At 45.2% G+C, this 19,049-nt stretch overlaps 1 protein-coding gene across 6 annotated transcripts in view; it reads left to right on the top strand.

Annotated features, from left to right (window-relative positions):
- LOC135517353 (microtubule-associated protein 4) overlaps positions 1-19,049 on the top strand; it is a 134,310-nt gene that overhangs the window by 31,755 nt on the left and 83,506 nt on the right. For 5 of the 6 annotated variants that reach the window (XM_064941570.1, XM_064941573.1, XM_064941569.1 and 2 more), the window contains exons 2-3: positions 3,298-3,488; positions 5,789-5,845. In XM_064941570.1, the coding sequence (XP_064797642.1) occupies positions 3,302-3,488; positions 5,789-5,845 (244 nt within the window). In that variant the 5' untranslated portion in view covers positions 3,298-3,301. The remainder of the gene's footprint in view (positions 1-3,297; positions 3,489-5,788; positions 5,846-19,049) is intronic. The other variant, XM_064941571.1, reaches the window with a different exon arrangement.

The following is a 19,049-nucleotide window of genomic DNA, read 5'->3' as shown; positions in this document are numbered from 1 at the left end:
CTAGCTCTAGCAATTTAGCCAATTCAGTTTTAGCTCTAGCTCTAGCAATTTAGCCAATTCAGTTTCAACAACATTTATTGTAAATAAGAATTTGTTCTTACATGACTTGCCAGGTGAAATAAAAAATATCTAACTTTGCATCTGCACTGTTCTTCAGGTAAATGTTCAGTGGAAATTGGTAAAAGTCGTCCTTGTACATATGTTTTTTTTTTTACTATACAATCATTGGTTTTTGTTTGGCTCACATTGTAAAGTGAAAAATTGGAGTCTCGGCATCACTCTGTTGCCGTGGATACTACTGCTTCTTACAGGAAACCCCCATGTAGACGGTTTGAGTCTTACAATAAGGTATTATGAATGTTCAGGTTTGCGTCGGTCTTCATAACCCCATAGGGAAATATAGTTTTCACTTCATACAGTACAACACATATGGGCAATTCTACAGTAACGGTAATAGACTAACACTCAGATTGTGTCACTTTAAAATGTATGCCAAACAAAATCCATTGATTTCAAAGTTGAACAAAGCATACAAGTCTAAGTCCAAGGACTACTACTTTTAAAATCAATTTAAAAAATGAAAATGTACCCCCTTTTTCTCCCCAATTTCACTTTTACAATCATGTCTCATCGCTGCAACTCCCCAACAGGCTCGGGATAGGCGAAGGTCGAGTCATGTGTCCTCTGAAACATGACCCGCCGAAACACGCTTCTCAACACCCGCTCGCTTAACACGGAAGCCGGCTGCACCAATGTGTCGGAGGAAACACCGTTCAACTGATGACTTATGTCAGCCTGCAGGCGCCCGGCCCGCCACATGGAGTTGCTAGAGCACGATGAGCCAAGTAAAGCCCTTGCAGCCAAACCCTCCCCTAATCCGGACGACGCTGGGTCAATTGTGCACGGGCCTATGAGACTCCCGGTCACGGCCGAATTGAACCCCAGGCTGTAGTGACGCTGCAACAATGCAATGCCTTAGACCGCTGCGCCGCTCGGGAGGCCCCCACAAGGACTACTTTTAACAATTTACACAGAGAATTCGACAAAAACACATTTACTTAAAGAACTCAATGTTTGGTCACAGAATGACGGTTTGTGCTGTTGATGCCATCATTCTGTGACCAAACTTTGCGGCTGCACTGTTAAAAGTAGCCCTTGTGCATAGAGTTGTATGGTTTGTTAAACTTTGAAATCAATGGCTTTTTGTTTGGAATACATTTTACAGTGAAAAATCTGAGTCTAAGTGTAATTCCGTTACCGTGGAATTGCCCATATGCAAAACCAGACACTAAAGTCACACTTTAAAACCAGTTCTGCGCCTCTATACTATAGCAATCTGCCATTGACTCGACGTTATACCATTGACTGGGCTATCAAATGAAATGTCACTGAAAAGGTTATATCTATAATGTGTTAAAGCGTCTGCACACATCCCATCCGAAACAGTTTGCATATATTATGATGGAATTTTGAGCCATTTTTTCTTCTTTTTGGTCTTCGGCAAGGGTTTTTTGTCTGTTCGTGCACAAATGTTTTCTTCGGGAGGCAAGCTGAAGTTTGGAGCCAAGGTCTAAGCCCCTTCTTCGGTCATTGGTCAACAATAAGGATTCATCAATGAAATGTTTGTTGTCATTCAACGATAGATGACTCGTTTTCATGCACATTATTTCACTTGAGAAATACTGCCCCAAACAATTTAGTTAGATTTAAAATTGCACGACTAAGATCTACTCAGCAAAAACATCAAAAATGAATGACAGATTACTTAAATTCATTTGGACTATTTTGAGGAAGTGTATACTGGCTACGGCATCTCAGGATGGACAAACAGTACTATTGCCGCTTTTAAGGGAGGCACCAGCCGAAACGAAGCATTTCGGAAGCCTATAGGCATTGTCACCACCCAGACTGTCCAGTAGATGGAGCTCCTGACGTGTAATGCTGTATATACACACAGACAGCTCTGTGAAAAGAGAGATAGACAGAGAGAGTGAGAGGGCCCCACCATACAGATAGTAGCTCTACAATGAGCTCTGTCACTTCACACTGTACTGTCTGGTCACTTCACAAGTGCACTGGCTGGTCACTTCAACTCTTTTTTTATGTACGTCCACAATTTGAAAGTGTGCAGAGAAGGAAAGATGCAGAGAGCAGAGAAGGATTTAAAAGAGAGGGATGAAGAGATATGGAGAGTGGTGCAAGCCAGGTTAGATGCCCTCACTGCCCAGGATGTGTGTTATGGCTGGGAGGGAGGGAGGTTTTGCTGGAGCGTGTGCTGCTCTGCTCTAACCCTAATCCCTCTTTCTGATACACCATTGGCACATGCTATTCTAATCTCCCTGATTGAGGAAGGCAGAGGGAGGAGGGGTTGGAGTAAAAAGGGAAGAATGGAGGAGAGATTATAGGAGAGCGAGGGAGGGGAACGGAGAGGAGGAATGACTGAGGGAATGGTAAGGCTTAGTCTGTGGGGAAATGAAAATGGAGAAAGAGAGCGCGAAAGCGAGAGAGAGAGAGCGAGAGCGAGAGAGAGGGCGTTAGAGAGGGATAGGGGACCGGGGGACTGATCAGGATTATAACCTGTCATTACCCCTCCATTTGACGTTGGTGAAAGATGACACCATATGACTCTGCAGATTCCGTGGTCAGATGACCCTAGAGCTGGGTCTTTCTCTCAAACCTGATCAGCAGCCGGCCTTTCCCCTGAGTCTCTCTCTCTCTCTCTCTCTCTCTCTCTCTCTCTCTCTCTCTCTCTCTCTCTCTGTCTCTCTGTGTCTCTGTGTCTCTGTGTCTCTGTGTGTGTGTGTGTGTATGTATACTTGCCCTAGTGCTACAGCAGCCTAGAGTGTACTGTTCTCTTATTGGGAACATCCGTGGATGTCCCAGATTATTGGGTTTGTGTGGGCCTAGCAGAGAGGCCTTGTGGCCCAGAAGGACATTACATTACAGGCAGGTTAGATAGAGAGACAGCTGGAACCTCAGGAGGCCTGCTTGCTGGCTCTGTCTGATTCTGGTTGGGAGAATTCATGAATGATGCATCTTCTAAGTATCAAACATGACTTGTTGGTACAGTTAAAATGTAACACACCGATGTAAGAAATTATAACTATTGTAACTATTTTATTACCTCAAACTGTATGTGTAATCTGTGTGTGTGTATATTATATGTGTGTGTGCATGTTTCTCCTGCGGTATATACTTTGGCATTTGTCAAATGTTTCATCCATCCTAAACTGTCCTTCCTGGATCCCATTAGAATTCTAACCTTACACCACTGCTTGTCTCTGTCTTCCCCCTCAGAACCATGGCAGAGCTGGACCTGAGCCTGAGCGATGCTCTGATGGACAGTGTGCCCCAGGCTGGCCCGGAGGACCTGGTGGAGAGGGACTTTGTGGCCCAGCTGGAGGCCGAGGCCTTTGACGACCAGGTGGGCGAGACTGTGGGCAAGACGGACTACATCCCCCTGCTGGACAATGACGGGAACAGGGCAGGTGAGCTGACTGGAGGGGACGGGGTTAGGGGGATGAGGGGAACGGGAAGGAGGGAGATCATTGAGCTCAGTCACTAACACAATCATAGGTCATAAGTGAAGGTGAGCAAAAGCGGTTGGTTGATCGATTGATCGATGACAATGGGAATATGAATGAACACCTGCCATATGTAGACTTATTAACCTACAGTGGATAACCTCAAACTGATGCACCGCTGGGCTTATCACTGTACATCCATCCTAACCAGGGGGCAGTGCTTAGTGGAGGGATGTGTAAGACTCTCTCAGGGTAATGCAGGGTGATGTGTAAGACGCACTCTTCTCTCTGGGTAATGCAGGGTGATGTGTAAGACTCACTCTTCTCTGGGTAATGCAGGTTGATGTGTAAGACTCACTCTTCTCGCTGGGTAATGCAGGGTGATGTAAGACTCACTCTTCTCTCAGGGTAATGCAGGGTGATGTGAAAGACTCAGGGCAGTGCAGGGTGATGTGTAAGACTCACTCTTCTCTCTGGGTAATGCAGGTTGATGTGTAAGACTCACTCTTCTCTCTGGGTAATGCAGGGTGATGTGAAAGACTCACTCTTCTCTCTGGGTAATGCAGGGTGATGTGAAAGACTCACTCTTCTCTCAGGGTAATGCAGGGTGATGTGTAAGACTCAGGGCAGTGCAGGGTGATGTGTAAGACTCACTCTTCTCTCTGGGTAATGCAGGGTGATGTGTAAGACTCACTCTTCTCTCAAGGTAATGCAGGGTGACGTGTAAGACTCACACTTCTCTCAGAGTAATGCAGGGTGATGTGTAAGACTCACTCTTCTCTCTGGGTAATGCAGGGTGATGTGAAAGACTCACTCTTCTCTCGGGGTAATGCAGGGTGATGTGTAAGACTCACTCTTCTCTCAGGGTAATGCAGGGTGATGTGTAAGACTCACACTTCTCTCAGAGTAATGCAGGGTGACATGTAAGACTCACTCTTCTCTCAGGGTAATGCAGGGTGATGTGGAAGACTCACTCTTCTCTCAGGGTAATGCAGGGTGATGTGTAAGACTCACACTTCTCTCAGAGTAATGCAGGGTGACATGTAAGACTCACTCTTCTCTCGGGGTAATGCAGGGTGATGTGTAAGACTCACTCTTCTCTCAGGGTAATGCAGGGTGATGTGTAAGACTCACACTTCTCTCAGAGTAATGCAGGGTGACATGTAAGACTCACTCTTCTCTCAGGGTAATGCAGGGTGATGTGGAAGACTCACTTTTCTCTCAGGGTAATGTGCTTGGCTTTTATTGTTCCCATCTCCATCAATGACTTCCTTCCATCTATTCTTCCTTCCTGGGACAGATGAGCGAGAGAAAGAAAAAAAGAAAGAGAGCTCTACAAATCTTCTTTCACATTACCCTCACGCCACACACTAACATGTGTGTATATCTATTACCCATGTATGTTTCTGTAATTCTACTGTATGTGTGTGTCTGTCTATAATTTGATTATGGTGTGTCCAAGTCTGTAAATTGTTATGTCTGATATTTGTCTGAAACATTTTCCCCGCTGCTGTTGTCTTGGTTGGATCAGGTATCCCTTGAAAAACCTACTTGATCTCAATGAGACTAACCCGCATGCATGAAGGTTAAACTAACAATAGGTGGCCGTACTGGAGCGCGTGCAGCCAGGCCTCTTAGAGTTTCACATGCTGTATGAGCAGATCATGCATGTTCTAATTAAATGAACCCCAGGATTAGTCCTTAGCGTATGGGCTTCACCATCTACACCCAACCGATACCACCTTTAATCCATGGTATTGAATGTGCGGATAGCTGCCAACGTCTAATCTCACTTTAATTCAGACCTCCGTGGTTTCTGGGAAGGGCTGCCATAATTAGGCACATAACTAGGCCCAACCGTGTAGGCAAACTATAATCCTAAAAGTGAGAAGAAGCATGTGTGTGACGTTACATGGCCTTATGTAAGCAGCTCCAGATAAGAGACTGATGAAGCCAGACAGCGCTGGACAAGGCCTGCCATTTTGGGTCTGACGGTGTGTCACTCCAGCGGCTGCAGACTGATTTTAGTGGAGTGTTTGTGTGTGGGTCCAGCAGACTGTGACTCAGCTGTAGGCCACGTCTCTTGTCCAGACAGTCTGTCCAGAGTTGCAGACTGTGTGTGGGCAGTTTTCCATGATGGCCAACTTCAGAAGTACCTTAGGCAGAAATTAAGTGTTGGTTCCAGCTGACGCACCAACACGCCTTGTTGTGTGTGTGTGTGTGTGTGTGTGTGTGTGTGTGTGTGTGTGTGTGTGTGTGAGCAGATGCCGACTCTGTGTTGGAGAATGGCGAGCAGGACGCCCAAGGGGCACAAAAACCTGGTAAGAGTTGATTCCCAGAATTTTCCACTCTGTCCCCGGCCACTCTGAACGTACCACCTGATCATTCTCATGCACCTTCGTTCGTCACGCCTCTTTCTGGTCCTTTACTTCCTGTGTCCTAGTCATTTGCTTGAGTTATTTCTCTTTTTGAGTGTTTTGACTGTGTGTGGTTGGGTTGGCTCCATTCTTACTTGTATAGTCAACCAAGGAATTTCAGGGCAGGATGTGTAAGGTTAGTTATATATTGGTAGTCCAGGATGTGTAAGGTTAGTTATATAATGGTAGTCCAGGATGTGTAAGATTAGTTATATATTGGTAGTCCAGGATGTGTAAGGTTAGTTATATAATGATAGTCCAGGATGTGTAAGGTTAGTTATATATTGGTGGTTATATATTGGTAGTCCGGGATGTGTAAGGTTAGTTATATATTTGTAGTACAGGATGTGTAAGGTTAGTTATATATTGGTAGTCCAGGATGTGTAAGGTTAGTTATATATTTGTAGTACAGGATGTGTAAGGTTAGTTATATATTGGTAGTCCAGGATGTGAAAGGTTAGTTATATAATGGTAGTCCAGGATGTGTAAGGTTAGTTATATAATGGTAGTCCAGGATGTGTAAGGTTAGTTATATATTGGTAGTCCAGGATGTGAAAGGTTAGTTATATAATGGTAGTCCAGGATGTGTAAGGTTAGTTATATAATGGTAGTCCAGGATGTGTAAGGTTAGTTATATATTGGTAGTCCAGGATGTGTAAGGTTAGTTATATAATGGTAGTCCAGGATGTGTAAGGTTAGTTATATATTGGTAGTCCAGGATGTGTAAGGTTAGTTATATAATGGTAGTCCAGGATGTGTAAGGTTAGTTATATATTGGTAGTTATATATTGGTAGTCCAGGATGTGTAAGGTTAGTTATATATTTGTAGTACAGGATATGTAAGGTTAGTTATATAATGGTAGTCCAGGATGTGTAAGGTTAGTTATATATTGGTAGTCCAGGATGTGTAAGATTAGCTTTATATTTTGGTTGTACAGGATGTGTAAGGGTAGTTATATATTGGTTGTACAGGATGTGTAAGGTTAGTTATATAATGGTAGTCCAGGATGTGTAAGGTTAGTTATATATTGGTAGTCCAGGATGTGTAAGGTTAGTTATATAAAGGTAGTCCAGGATGTGTAAGGTTAGTTATATATTGGTAGTCCAGGATGTGTAAGGTTAGTTATATAATGGTAGTCCAGGATGTGTAAGGTTAGTTATATATTGGTAGTTATATATTGGTAGTCCAGGATGTGTAAGGTTAGTTATATATTTGTAGTACAGGATGTGTAAGGTTAGTTATATAATGGTAGTCCAGGATGTGTAAGGTTAGTTATATATTGGTAGTCCAGGATGTGTAAGGTTAGTTATATATTGGTAGTCCAGGATGTGTAAGATTAGTTATATATTTGTAGTACAGGATGTGTAAGGTTAGTTATATATTGGTAGTCCAGGATGTGTAAGGTTAGTTATATATTGGTAGTCCAGGATGTGTAAGATTAGCTTTATATTTTGGTTGTACAGGATGTGTAAGGTTAGTTATATATTGGTTGTACAGGATGTGTAAGGTTTGTTATATATTGGTAGTCCAGGATGTGTAAGATTAGCTTTATATTTTGGTAGTCCAGGATGTGTAAGGTTAGTTATATATTGGTAGTCCAGGATGTGTAAGGTTAGTTATATATTGGTAGTCCAGGATGTGTAAGGTTAGTTATATAATGGTAGTCCAGGATGTGTAAGGTTAGTTATATATTGGTAGTTCAGAATGTGTAAGGTTAGTTATATATTGGTGGTCCAGGATGTGTAAGGTTAGTTATATATTGGTAGTCCAGGATGTGTAAGGTTAGTTATATATCGGTTGGACCTTTTTGAGGTTCAACGGCATCGTGTCACACACTGTAAAGGTACAAAGCCGTTATTCTGTCTTTCATTTCCTATTTATAGAGAGGTTCATCTTTACCTTGCTCTTCTCTCTCACCTGTATCCGAGAGGCTGAATAGCCATTACTACTGTTCACAGGAACTCTATAGAAGTTACAGAATTTCCTGAATTGTGCATAAGAACCTTGAAGGGACAAGAAAGAAGGTGTTTCTGTGAACACTCATGTTCTGTGAACACTCTCAAGTGCTGCCGTGGATCACTTCAGTTTCTCAAGCGCTGAAGTGCTGTCTACTCTCGTCCTTCCATCTAAAAGGAGGTGTTCTGTGACTAGCTGAGCAGTCTTTATCAGAGTGTTCTGCCTATCTGACGCAAACTTCATTATTGCCTGTCGCCTCTGAGGTAATTAACTAACTGCAGCACTGGAGGGATGAAATGAACTCTGCTCTGCCTTTATGCCATCTCCTATTGAACGGCCCTTTTAATTACCCACTAACAGACAAACGTGTGCCGTAGGACGTCTGCATATATTTCAATACAATTCAGCAGACTGTAAGGGGAATTCCACTTTGTGTGTGTGTGTGTGTGTGTGTGTGTGTGTGTGTGTGTGTGTGTGTGTGTGTGTGTGTGTGTGTGTGTGTGTGTGCTTTGTACACTCCTTTTCTTTCTTTGCTTCCATTTGCTCAGTCTAATTCCTTTGCCATTCTGACAATTCCATTCCACCACATGACCCTTTCTTGAAATACTGTGCATGACCTTGATGAGGTTGAAATTGCATGGAGGAAATAGTTAGTGTGATGCACCCATGTTCTGTTACACCAACACGTACTTACCACACAAGTATAGTCCAACTCTCTCTCCCTTCAGCCCAGGTTGAGTTGAATAAGCCTAGAGAGCTTGTGCCCATTGGCAGTGTGGCTGTGCCCAGCATGTCATAGTGCCCGCCTGCCTTGCCCATCTGACCGTGGGTCGATGGGAGGGTGTTACTGGGGAGCAGGACTGCGGGCGGTCGTCTGGGTTGGCATGACCTCTGTCCGTCTGTCTGTCTCTGTCCCCGATCTGTTTGCATGCCTCGGTCAGCGTCAGTCACTGCAGTTACAAACTGTGTCTGAGTGTGTGGGGGCAGTATGTGTGTGTGGCAGGGATATGCTGTGGGACAGGGGTGTTCTCGGGGAGGATGAATTCTGGACTTCCAGACCAGGCTCCAGTCCAGACTTGGAGCCTGTATTCACTTAATCCTGTCTGACTCAAATCCACTGTAGGACACAAGAGGATGTCATCAGCTATATCATAGCGATGTTGCGTAAATAGAAGATATGTCTAAATGAAATAACGTCTACCCATTGATAGTAGGAGATTAAGATGTGTTTTTATATATATAATAGCCACCTACTGGTGATGCAATTGTGCTAGACCTCTTGCACGTAGCATCTGGTCTTTTCTGGGTACATTGATTCCATTTATCATTATCAAAAGTAACCTTTTGTAGAGTAGAGTAGGGTAGAGTAGAGTAGAGTAGAGTAGAGGCAGGAGGTATAAGTAGTGACTAGGTCAGAGAATTGAGACGTAAGGTAAATGCAGAAACGGTCAGCAACGTTTGGGAGCCATGAGAATGAGTGTGTGTGTTTGTGTTTGTGCTGCACGATGCCACTGGCTGCGATGCATGTAGGTATGCCACTGGCTGCGATGCATGTAGGTATGCCACTGGCTGCGATGCATGTAGGTATGCCACTGGCTGCGATGCATGTAGGTATGCCACTCGCTGCGATGCATGTAGGTATGCCACTGGCTGCGATGCATGTAGGTATGGCACTGGCTGCGATGCATGTAGGTATGCCACTGGCTGCGATGCATGTAGGTATGCCACTGGCTGCGATGCATGTAGGTATGCCACTGGCTGCGATGCATGTAGGTATGCCACTGGCTGCGATGCATGTAGGTATGCCACTGGCTGCGATGCATGTAGGTATGCCACTGGCTGCGATGCATGAAGGTATGCCACTGCATGGGCAAATGCTTGGAGTAGGCAGGTGTTGTAGTTGGCAGAACTGGTTCTGTTGTGATCACTTTACTAACCAGCACTGTTGTTGTTCTCTTCCCTATCGCCCCTCTCACCCACCATGTCCCCCCACTCCTATTCATACTCTTATCTCTCCATCTCACTCTACCTCCTATCCACCATTCATCTCTCTGTCTGAGTGTCTCTCTCTTCTGTCATCCTCTTTTTCGTCCTGTCTTCCCTATCGCCCCTCTCACCCACCATGTCCCCCCACTCCTATTCATACTCTCCTTCCCTTTCTCTTGGATCATCTCTCCCATCTATCTATCTCCTATCTACCATTCATCTCTTTGTCTGAGTGTCTCTCTTCTCTCATCCTCTTTTTCTTCCTCTCTTCCCTCAACTCTCCTCTCTCTTGTCCTTCCCCAACCCAAGCTTCAGAGGACTAGAACAAGCCACCGCCTGAGTGTCACCAGTGCTTCTGCTTCTCTGCACCTCTCCTCTCCCACCTCAGCACCCCCCCCCTATAACAACCACACCACCACCACCACCGCAATGCCCATCAGCCTGGAGACCTCTGTAGGAAACATTGTGGAGCCTCTCCCGACTCTCGCCAGCCTTCCATCAGAATATGGGGGTTAGGGTGCTCCACTGCCGCCAGCACAAGTCTACTCTCTCTCCTACTCTGAGCCTAGAGGACTAAATGAGCAGAAATAAGCCTTCACCTACACAGATTATCAAGCACACAAGCACACAGTAGCTATGCAGGTACAGACTCATACACACAATGAACACACACACACACACACACACACACACACACACACACAGATGCTTTGAAGTACTCTACACTCCAACCAGAGTATGAGTAGGGTCCTATACATTTTTTGTTGGTTGTCTGATTTTTCTCCGTTTTGTTTTTCCAGGTTTCCATTTCCCCCAGTTTTTCTTTCTTTCAGGTTTTCAATCACACTTTTTTAAATAGAAAAACAACTGAATTGGATGTTTTAAGTCCATGTTTTAACAAGAATGTTTAAACCACATCAGGAGACCACTTTTGAGGTCTGGGCAAATTCAGAAATCTCGATTTTTGGGTGTAATTACCCTTTTAATTCTAGTGTGCAACTAGCAACAGGCTGTTGTTTATCAGTCAAAACAAAACAAAAAACACTTGAATGATGTGAATAATCATGATATCATTCTGCCAGGCAAGCACAGTCTACTCTGTAGTTAACATTTCAACGAGAAGGGTGTTGGGAGTCTTTCCATGTACCAGAAGGTTTTCATTAGCATCATCGCTAAGGCCACACGCACCGCTCATCTACAGACGAGGAGTTCTCGTTGCCTCCGCAGAAAGTTGCAGGAAATATACGAATCACTGATGCATTCTGTTCGTGTCATGATGAACTTGAGCAAATGAATACATTTTCAGTACATTTAGTTGATCCCCTATTAAGTCCAAGACATTCTAGAATATTGTTGAATTCCCCTTTAACGGCCGGATTCCGTGATTCCGTCCGCGTCCTCATCTAGGGCCCAAGATGAGTGTTATAGGTGAGAGTACTGTTAATATGGCTGGTCATGATGACGGAGTACCGTCACAAACATGCCTGTCTGTCACCCTGTCCTCTTCTCATATCCCATATGGCCCCTTGGGCTTTTTTACATATTGTTCCAGGCAGTGATGCATACTACTAGTAACTGTAATATATTGCACACACATGGGCACGCCAGGATTACTCTTCAACGCACCCACACTCCTTATTTATTCATACGTGTAGTTTACATACTCACCCACACTCCTTATTTATTCATACGTGTAGTTTACATACTCACCCACACTCCTTATTTATTCATACGTGTAGTTTACATACTCACCCACACTCCTTATTTATTCATACGTGTAGTTTACATACTCACCCACACTCCTTATTTATTCATACGTGTAGTTTACATACTCACCCACACTCCTTATTTATTCATACGTGTAGTTTACATACTCACCCACACTCCTTATTTATTCATACGTGTAGTTTACATACTCACCCACACTCCTTATTTATTCATACGTGTAGTTTACATACTCACCCACACTCCTTATTTATTCATACGTGTAGTTTACATACTCACCCACACTCCTTATTTATTCATACGTGTAGTTTACATACTCACCCACACTCCTTATTTATTCATACGTGTAGTTTACATACTCACCCACACTCCTTATTTATTCATACGTGTAGTTTACATACTCACCCACACTCCTTATTTATTCATACGTGTAGTTTACATACTCACCCACACTCCTTATTTATTCATACGTGTAGTTTACATACTCGCCCACACTCCTTATTTATTCATACGTGTAGTTTACATACTCGCCCACACTCCTTATTTATTCATACGTGTAGTTTACATACTCACCCACACTCCTTATTTATACATACGTGTAGTTTACATACTCACCCACACTCCTTATTTATTCATACGTGTAGTTTACATACTCACCCACACTCCTTATTTATTCATACGTGTAGTTTACATACTCACCCACACTCCTTATTTATTTATACGTGTAGTTTACATACTCACCCACACTCCTTATTTATTCATACGTGTAGTTTACATACTCACCCACACTCCTTATTTATTTATACGTGTAGTTTACCTACTCACCCACACTCCTTATTTATTCATACGTGTAGTTTACATACTCACCCACACTCCTTATTTATTCATACGTGTAGTTTACATACTCACCCTTCCACAAAGTTTCTCGACCCAATTTACAATGTAGCAATCTCTCTCTTTCAATTATCTCGCTTTCCCCCTCTCGCTCTTTCAATTCTCCCACTCTCCCTCTCTCTCTTTCAATTATCTCGCTCTCCCTCTCTCTTTCAATTCTCCCGCTCTCCCTCTCTCTCTTTCAATTATATCTCTCTCTCTCTCTCTTTCAATTCTCCCGCTCTCCCTCTCTCTCTTTCAATTATCTCGCTGTCCTTCCCTCTCTCTTTCAATTCTCTCGCTCTCCCTCTCTCTCTTTCAATTATCTCACTCACTTTCTTGGTGATGTTTTATTATGCTTCAGTTGGCAAGTTCATCTCACACACACACACACACACACACACACACACACACACACAAACAAACTTTGATTTGATTTGACCCACAGTACCACTGCCAGCCGCTCTCCTCCCGTCAGCACCTTGTCTCTTACTGGGACAGCTCTGCCAGCCTGCTCTCCTAACACCAAACTCACGCTGCTTCTATCTCCGATGTCAGGTTGTCTCTGTCCTAAAAGTCTGGGCCGTTTCTGAAAGTCACATTTCTCTCTAACACACTACTTTTTAACACATGCCACTCGACGTGAATGTTTGCACGCTTTCTCATTCATCTGTCTTTTGTTTCAGTTCAGTTTAAAGTAAGTCAAGTGAAAGTTAAGGATGACTTAAACATATTTGCGAGGTTTACCAACCTCTTTTCCACTATGGCTTTGCTGTTCTGAGAAAGTCGTCCCCTTGATTTTGACGACTCTTCGTGTGGTTGATATCAAGCCTCCCCCTCTGCTAGATAGCGCATCTGTGTACAGCGCTCTTTTTCTAGACTGTCCGCCCGTCGTAGTCCGTCCACCTGCCTGCACATTGTGCTAATAAACTCTTCCACAACCTGGCTTTGCATTCCTCTTTCTTCACCGGTTAACCTCCAATTAACCCCTAGTTGATTCTGTGAATGTTGCTTTGTGCTTTTCGATGTATGTCGATCCTGTCTTTTTATTTCCTGTTCAAATGGTATCGTGAAATGTTAATTCAGTCCGCCGAACTCTCTTTTTCCTGAAGGCGTTGAAAGAGTGGAGCTCCGCTAACACCATTCTTGCCATAGTAACCTTTCGATGCTGTGTGTTTTTGCCATGTTACAACTTACATTAGACATGACCCTCTGTTTCAGAAGCCTGCTGGTGGGCGAAACTGGTACACTTTAACAGGGCTTTTTCTTTAAATAGCCTGTCTTAATATACAGTATAATATATTATTAATATTAACAAACAAACGTGTGAACCATCCATTTTAAGGATGGGCGATTTAAATGGAATTCATTTGATTAATTCAAATGTATGTTTTTTTCACAACATTCCATTTGTCTGAATCAGCAGAATGACAGGGTTTTTTCCCCTTCGTTTTATGACTGTTTATGTCCGCTTGGTTTAATGTTGTTTTAATGTTGTTTTAATGTTGTCTCGTCTGACCAACTTCTTTTAGCAGGCATTGTAGAAAATGAACCCAGGTCTCATAAACGATCTCTCAAGCACAAGCCCACATGCTAGTGTTAACCCAGACAATCGTTCTATTTAAAGTCTAGCCAACTTGGCTCTATTTGCTAGCTAACAGTTGAATCGTTATAAACACACCCTTCTGTTCATCTCCAACTGTTTGAACACACTCCTTCGCTCCTTCTGCTGGGGCTCTGCGCCTTCCCATTTTACACACACACACACACACCAAGCCCTGCCACTCTCAGCAACAAATATGAATCACTTCTTCCTCTCTGACAACAAGCAGTTTCAACTCGCTATTTGCATTTGAGGTTTGGTCCAACAGAGTCATTTCTGTAATAGAGGAGAAGTTAACCTTTCTACCTATTCTCTTTTTATGTCTCAACTCCCCAAACTGCGTGACGAGCAGCCCCTATCAAAACGGAAGTATCAATGAACATTTGATTCTGGAAAATGAAAGCTCCGTTTGTGTTTCATGCATTTTGGGCCTCAGACTGTAATACTAGCTATCGAGTCTGTGTTTTATAAATGTGCAATGAGCATAAAAACAATTATATAAAGGAGTTGGCAACTCAATCGTATTCTGAGAAATAAGGTAGGCCACTTGATTTCAACATGTGAACAAAGTGGACAGGCTAGAATGTGTTCCAACAGTTGAAAACGAACAGAAGGGTGTGTCCATAACAATTATACTGTTCTACCCTGTTAGCTAGCAAATAGATCCAAGTTGGCTAAACTTGAAATATAAAGATTAGCTGGCTACTCACTAGCATGTGGGCTTGTGCTGGAGAGATTGTTTATGAGACCTGTGTTCATTTTCTACAATGCCTGCTAAAAGAAGTTTCCAGTTTAGTGAATGTGCATTATGCATGCTTCTGTTTCAATTTGGAACGAAAATGGCATTTTGATAGACTTCAAAATGCAGGATGAGCTAGTTTAATTATTAGTGGGTCTTATGGTTGTGGAAGGCAGGTATAATTTCACAAGCACTGAATTCATTAGATTATTGCTGACTGTTTGAAATGTAGTATATTTGATCTTTAATTGTACAACAAAGCATATTTAGAAAACTTTTTTTTTAAATTAAGACATATATCATGAATCACCCATAAGTTGAGATAGGGCTGGGTGATATGACCTAAAAATCCTAACTCCATGTGCCTCGGTCACAAACAGAACCTTGGTTAATAGCATTAGCTTATTGAGATAGGGAATCGTTTTACCTTCAATGAAGTACTCTGCTTGGTTTAGTCATGTTTCTGAAGAATCATGTTTCTTAGACTAATTAATGAGGACACCCTTAGTCGTTAATCAAGCTACTTTAACAATACAAGGAGGGCGGCAGACAGATGGATACGACAGCAAAAAGACACTTGTTTTTTCCTACTGTTTTGATGTTCTTGTCTAACACAGCCTTTACTCTTAGAGCTCTGTCCTTCTTCGTTCATTTAACTTTACTCAGATCATCCTGACCTGTCTATTTCCTCTCCCCTCTGTGCCATTAGACTGCAGTTAGCACGGTGTGTGTCTGTGCATCTGTGTGTCGATGTTCGTGTGTATGTGCTCTCCAGTTCTCTTCCGAGCGGAACATGGGGCCTGGGTAGCACTGCTGCTGTGTGGCCTCTTGGCAGGCTTCTCTCTGTCTCTCCAGTCTGGGGGGAGCTCTCCAGCTCGAGCTGCAGCTATATGGGTCAGGTTGGCCTACTTACGGCTGGGGGCTGCAGCAGCAGTGGCTGGATGGCCCCACATCAGATGTGCTTCATGGGAAGGCAGAACAGAGGAGAGCGGGAAGGACAGGACCGTCCCTCCAGAGACCTACAGGAGCCTGCCTCCGAGTCCTCAGAGCCCTGGTCCTGCCAGCTGTGTCACCCACATCCCTGGGAAGAGTGAGAGTGAGAAGGAGACTGCCCCTGCCATGGAGCGAGACAGAAAGAGAGAGGGCAAAGATAACTTTGACCTATACATTATACATACTTACTTTCATTAAAATGCAAAGTTACAGAGCTGCCACCAGGAGAAAGGTAGGAAGAGAGCTTGACAGAAAGACAGAGACAGAGACCGAGAGAGACAGAGACCGAGAGAGACAGAGACCGAGAGAGACAGAGACCGAGAGAGACAGAGACCGAGAGAGACAGAGACCGAGAGAGACAGAGACCGAGAGAGACAGAGACCGAGAGAGACAGAGACCGAGAGAGACAGAGACCGAGAGAGACAGAGACCGAGAGAGACCGAGAGAGACCGAGACCGAGAGAGACCGAGACCCGAGAGAGACCGAGACCGAGAGAGACCGAGACCGAGAGAGGCCGAGAGAGACTGAGACCGAGAGAGACTGAGACCGAGAGAGACTGAGACCGAGAGAGACCGAGACCGAGAGAGACCGAGACCGAGAGAGACCGAGAGAGACTGAGACCCAGAGAGACTGAGACCCAGAGAGAGACTGAGACCCGAGAGAGACTGAGACCCGAGAGAGACTGAGACCCGAGAGAGACTGAGACCCGAGAGAGACTGAGACCCGAGAGAGACTGAGACCCGAGAGAGACTGAGACCCGAGAGAGACTGAGACCCGAGAGAGACTGAGACCCGAGAGAGACTGAGACCCGAGAGAGACTGAGACCCGAGAGAGACTGAGACCGAGAGAGACTGAGACCGAGAGAGACTGAGACCGAGAGAGACTGAGACCGAGAGAGACTGAGACCCGAGAGAGACTGAGACCCGAGAGAGACTGAGACCCGAGAGAGACCGAGACCCGAGAGAGACCGAGACCCGAGAGAGACCGAGACCGAGAGAGACCGAGACCGAGAGAGACCGAGAGAGACCGAGAGAGACCGAGAGAGACCGAGACCGAGAGAGACCGAGACCGAGAGAGACCGAGACCGAGAGAGACCGAGACCGAGAGAGACCGAGACCGAGAGAGACCGAGACCGAGAGAGACCGAGACCGAGAGAGACCGAGACCGAGAGAGACCGAGACCGAGAGAGACTGAGACCCGAGAGAGACTGAGACCCGAGAGAGACTGAGACCCGAGAGAGACTGAGACCGAGAGAGATAGACAGAGACTGAAAGAGAGACAGACTGAGAGAGACTGAGTTTGACAGAGACTGAGCGTGACAGAGGCAGAGACTGAGAAACAGACTGAGGGTGACAGAGACCAAGAGAGACAGACAGAGACCGACAGAGATGGAGAGAGACAGACAGACAGAGACGGAGAGAGACAGACTGAGACGGAGAGAGACAGACTGGGACGGAGAGAGACAGACTGGGACGGAGAGAGACAGACTGAGAGAGACAGACTGGGACGGATAGAGACAGACTGGGACGGAGAGAGACAGACTGAGACGGAGAGAGACAGACTGGGACGGAGAGAGACAGACTGAGACGGAGAGAGACAGACTGAGACGGAGAGAGACAGGCAGAGACGGAGAGAGACAGACTGGGACTGAGAGAGACAGACTGAGACGGAGAGAGACAGACTGAGACTGAGAGAGACAGACTGAGACTGAGAGAGACAGACTGAGACGGAGAGAGACAGGCAGAGACGGAGAGAGACAGACTGAGAGACAGACAGAGACTGAGAGATAGACAGCGATGGAGAGAGACAGACTGAGACTGAGAAAGACAGGCTGAGAGAGACAGGCAGAGACTGAGAGAGACAGGCAGAGACTGACAGAGACAGGCAGAGACTGAGAGAGACAGACATAGACTGAGATAGACAGGCAGAGACTGAGAGAGACAGACATAGACTGAGAGAGACAGACTGAGACTGAGAGAGACAGGCATAGACTGAGAGAGACAGGCATAGACTGAGAGAGACAGACATAGACTGAGAGAGACAGACATAGACTGAGAGAGACAGACATAGACTGAGAGAGACAGACTGAGACTGAGAGAGACAGGCATAGACTGAGATAGACAGGCAGAGACTGAGAGAGACAGACAGGCTGAGAGAGACAGACGGAGGCTGAGAGAGACAGACGGAGGCTGAAAGAGACAGACGGAGACTGAGAGAGACAGACTGAGAGAGACAGACAGAGACTGAGACAGAGAGACAGGCAGAGACTGAGAGAGACAGACATAGACTGAGAGAGACAGGCAGAGACTGAGAGAGAGACAGGCAGAGACTGAGAGAGAGACAGACAGACTGAGAGAGACAGACAGACTAAGAGAGACAGACAGACTGAGAGAGACAGACAGACTGAGAGAGACAGGCAGAGACAGGCAGAGACTGAGAGAGACAGGCATAGAGTAAAAGAGACAGGCATAGAGTAAAAGAGACAGGCATAGAGTAAGACAGACAGACATAGAGTAAGAGAGACAGACAGAGACTGAGACAGACAGAGACTGAGAGAGACAAAGACAGAGTCCAAGACTGAGAGTCAGACAGACTGAGAGAGACAGAGACTGTGTGAGACTGAGGGTGAGACAGACTGAGAGTGAGACAGACTAAGAGAGACAGACGGAGGCTGAGAGAGACAGACGGAGGCTGAGAGAGACAGACGGAGGCTGAGAGAGACAGACGGAGGCTGAGAGAGACAGACTGAGACTGAGAGTCAGACAGACAGAGACTGAGAGTCAGACAGACTGAGAGTCAGACAGATAAACTGAGAGACAGACGGAGGCTGAAAGAGACAGACGGAGACTGAGAGAGACAGACAGAGACTGAGAGAGACAGAGACTGAGAGAGACAGACAGAGACTGAGAGTCAGACAGATAAACTGAGAGACAGATGGAGGCTGAGAGAGACAGATGGAGGCTGAGAGAGACAGATGGAGGCTGAGAGAGACAGATGGAGGCTGAGAGAGACAGGCGGAGGATGAGGGAGACTCAGTCTGAGAGAGACAGACGGAGGCTGAGAGAGACAGACGGAGGCTGAGAGAGACGGACGGAGACTGAGAGACGGACGGAGACTGAGAGAGACAGATGGAGGCTGAGAGAGACAGATGGAGGCTGAGAGACAGACAGACAGACTGAGAGAGACAGACAGAGACAGGCAAAGACTGAGAGAGACAGGCATAGAGTAAGAG

The sequence above is a fragment of the Oncorhynchus masou genome, chromosome 28, assembly GCF_036934945.1.
Source record: "Oncorhynchus masou masou isolate Uvic2021 chromosome 28, UVic_Omas_1.1, whole genome shotgun sequence".
Lineage (NCBI taxonomy): Eukaryota > Metazoa > Chordata > Actinopteri > Salmoniformes > Salmonidae > Oncorhynchus > Oncorhynchus masou.
Note: the sequence above shows the minus strand (reverse complement) of the source record. Positions and strands in the feature narration are given on the sequence as shown.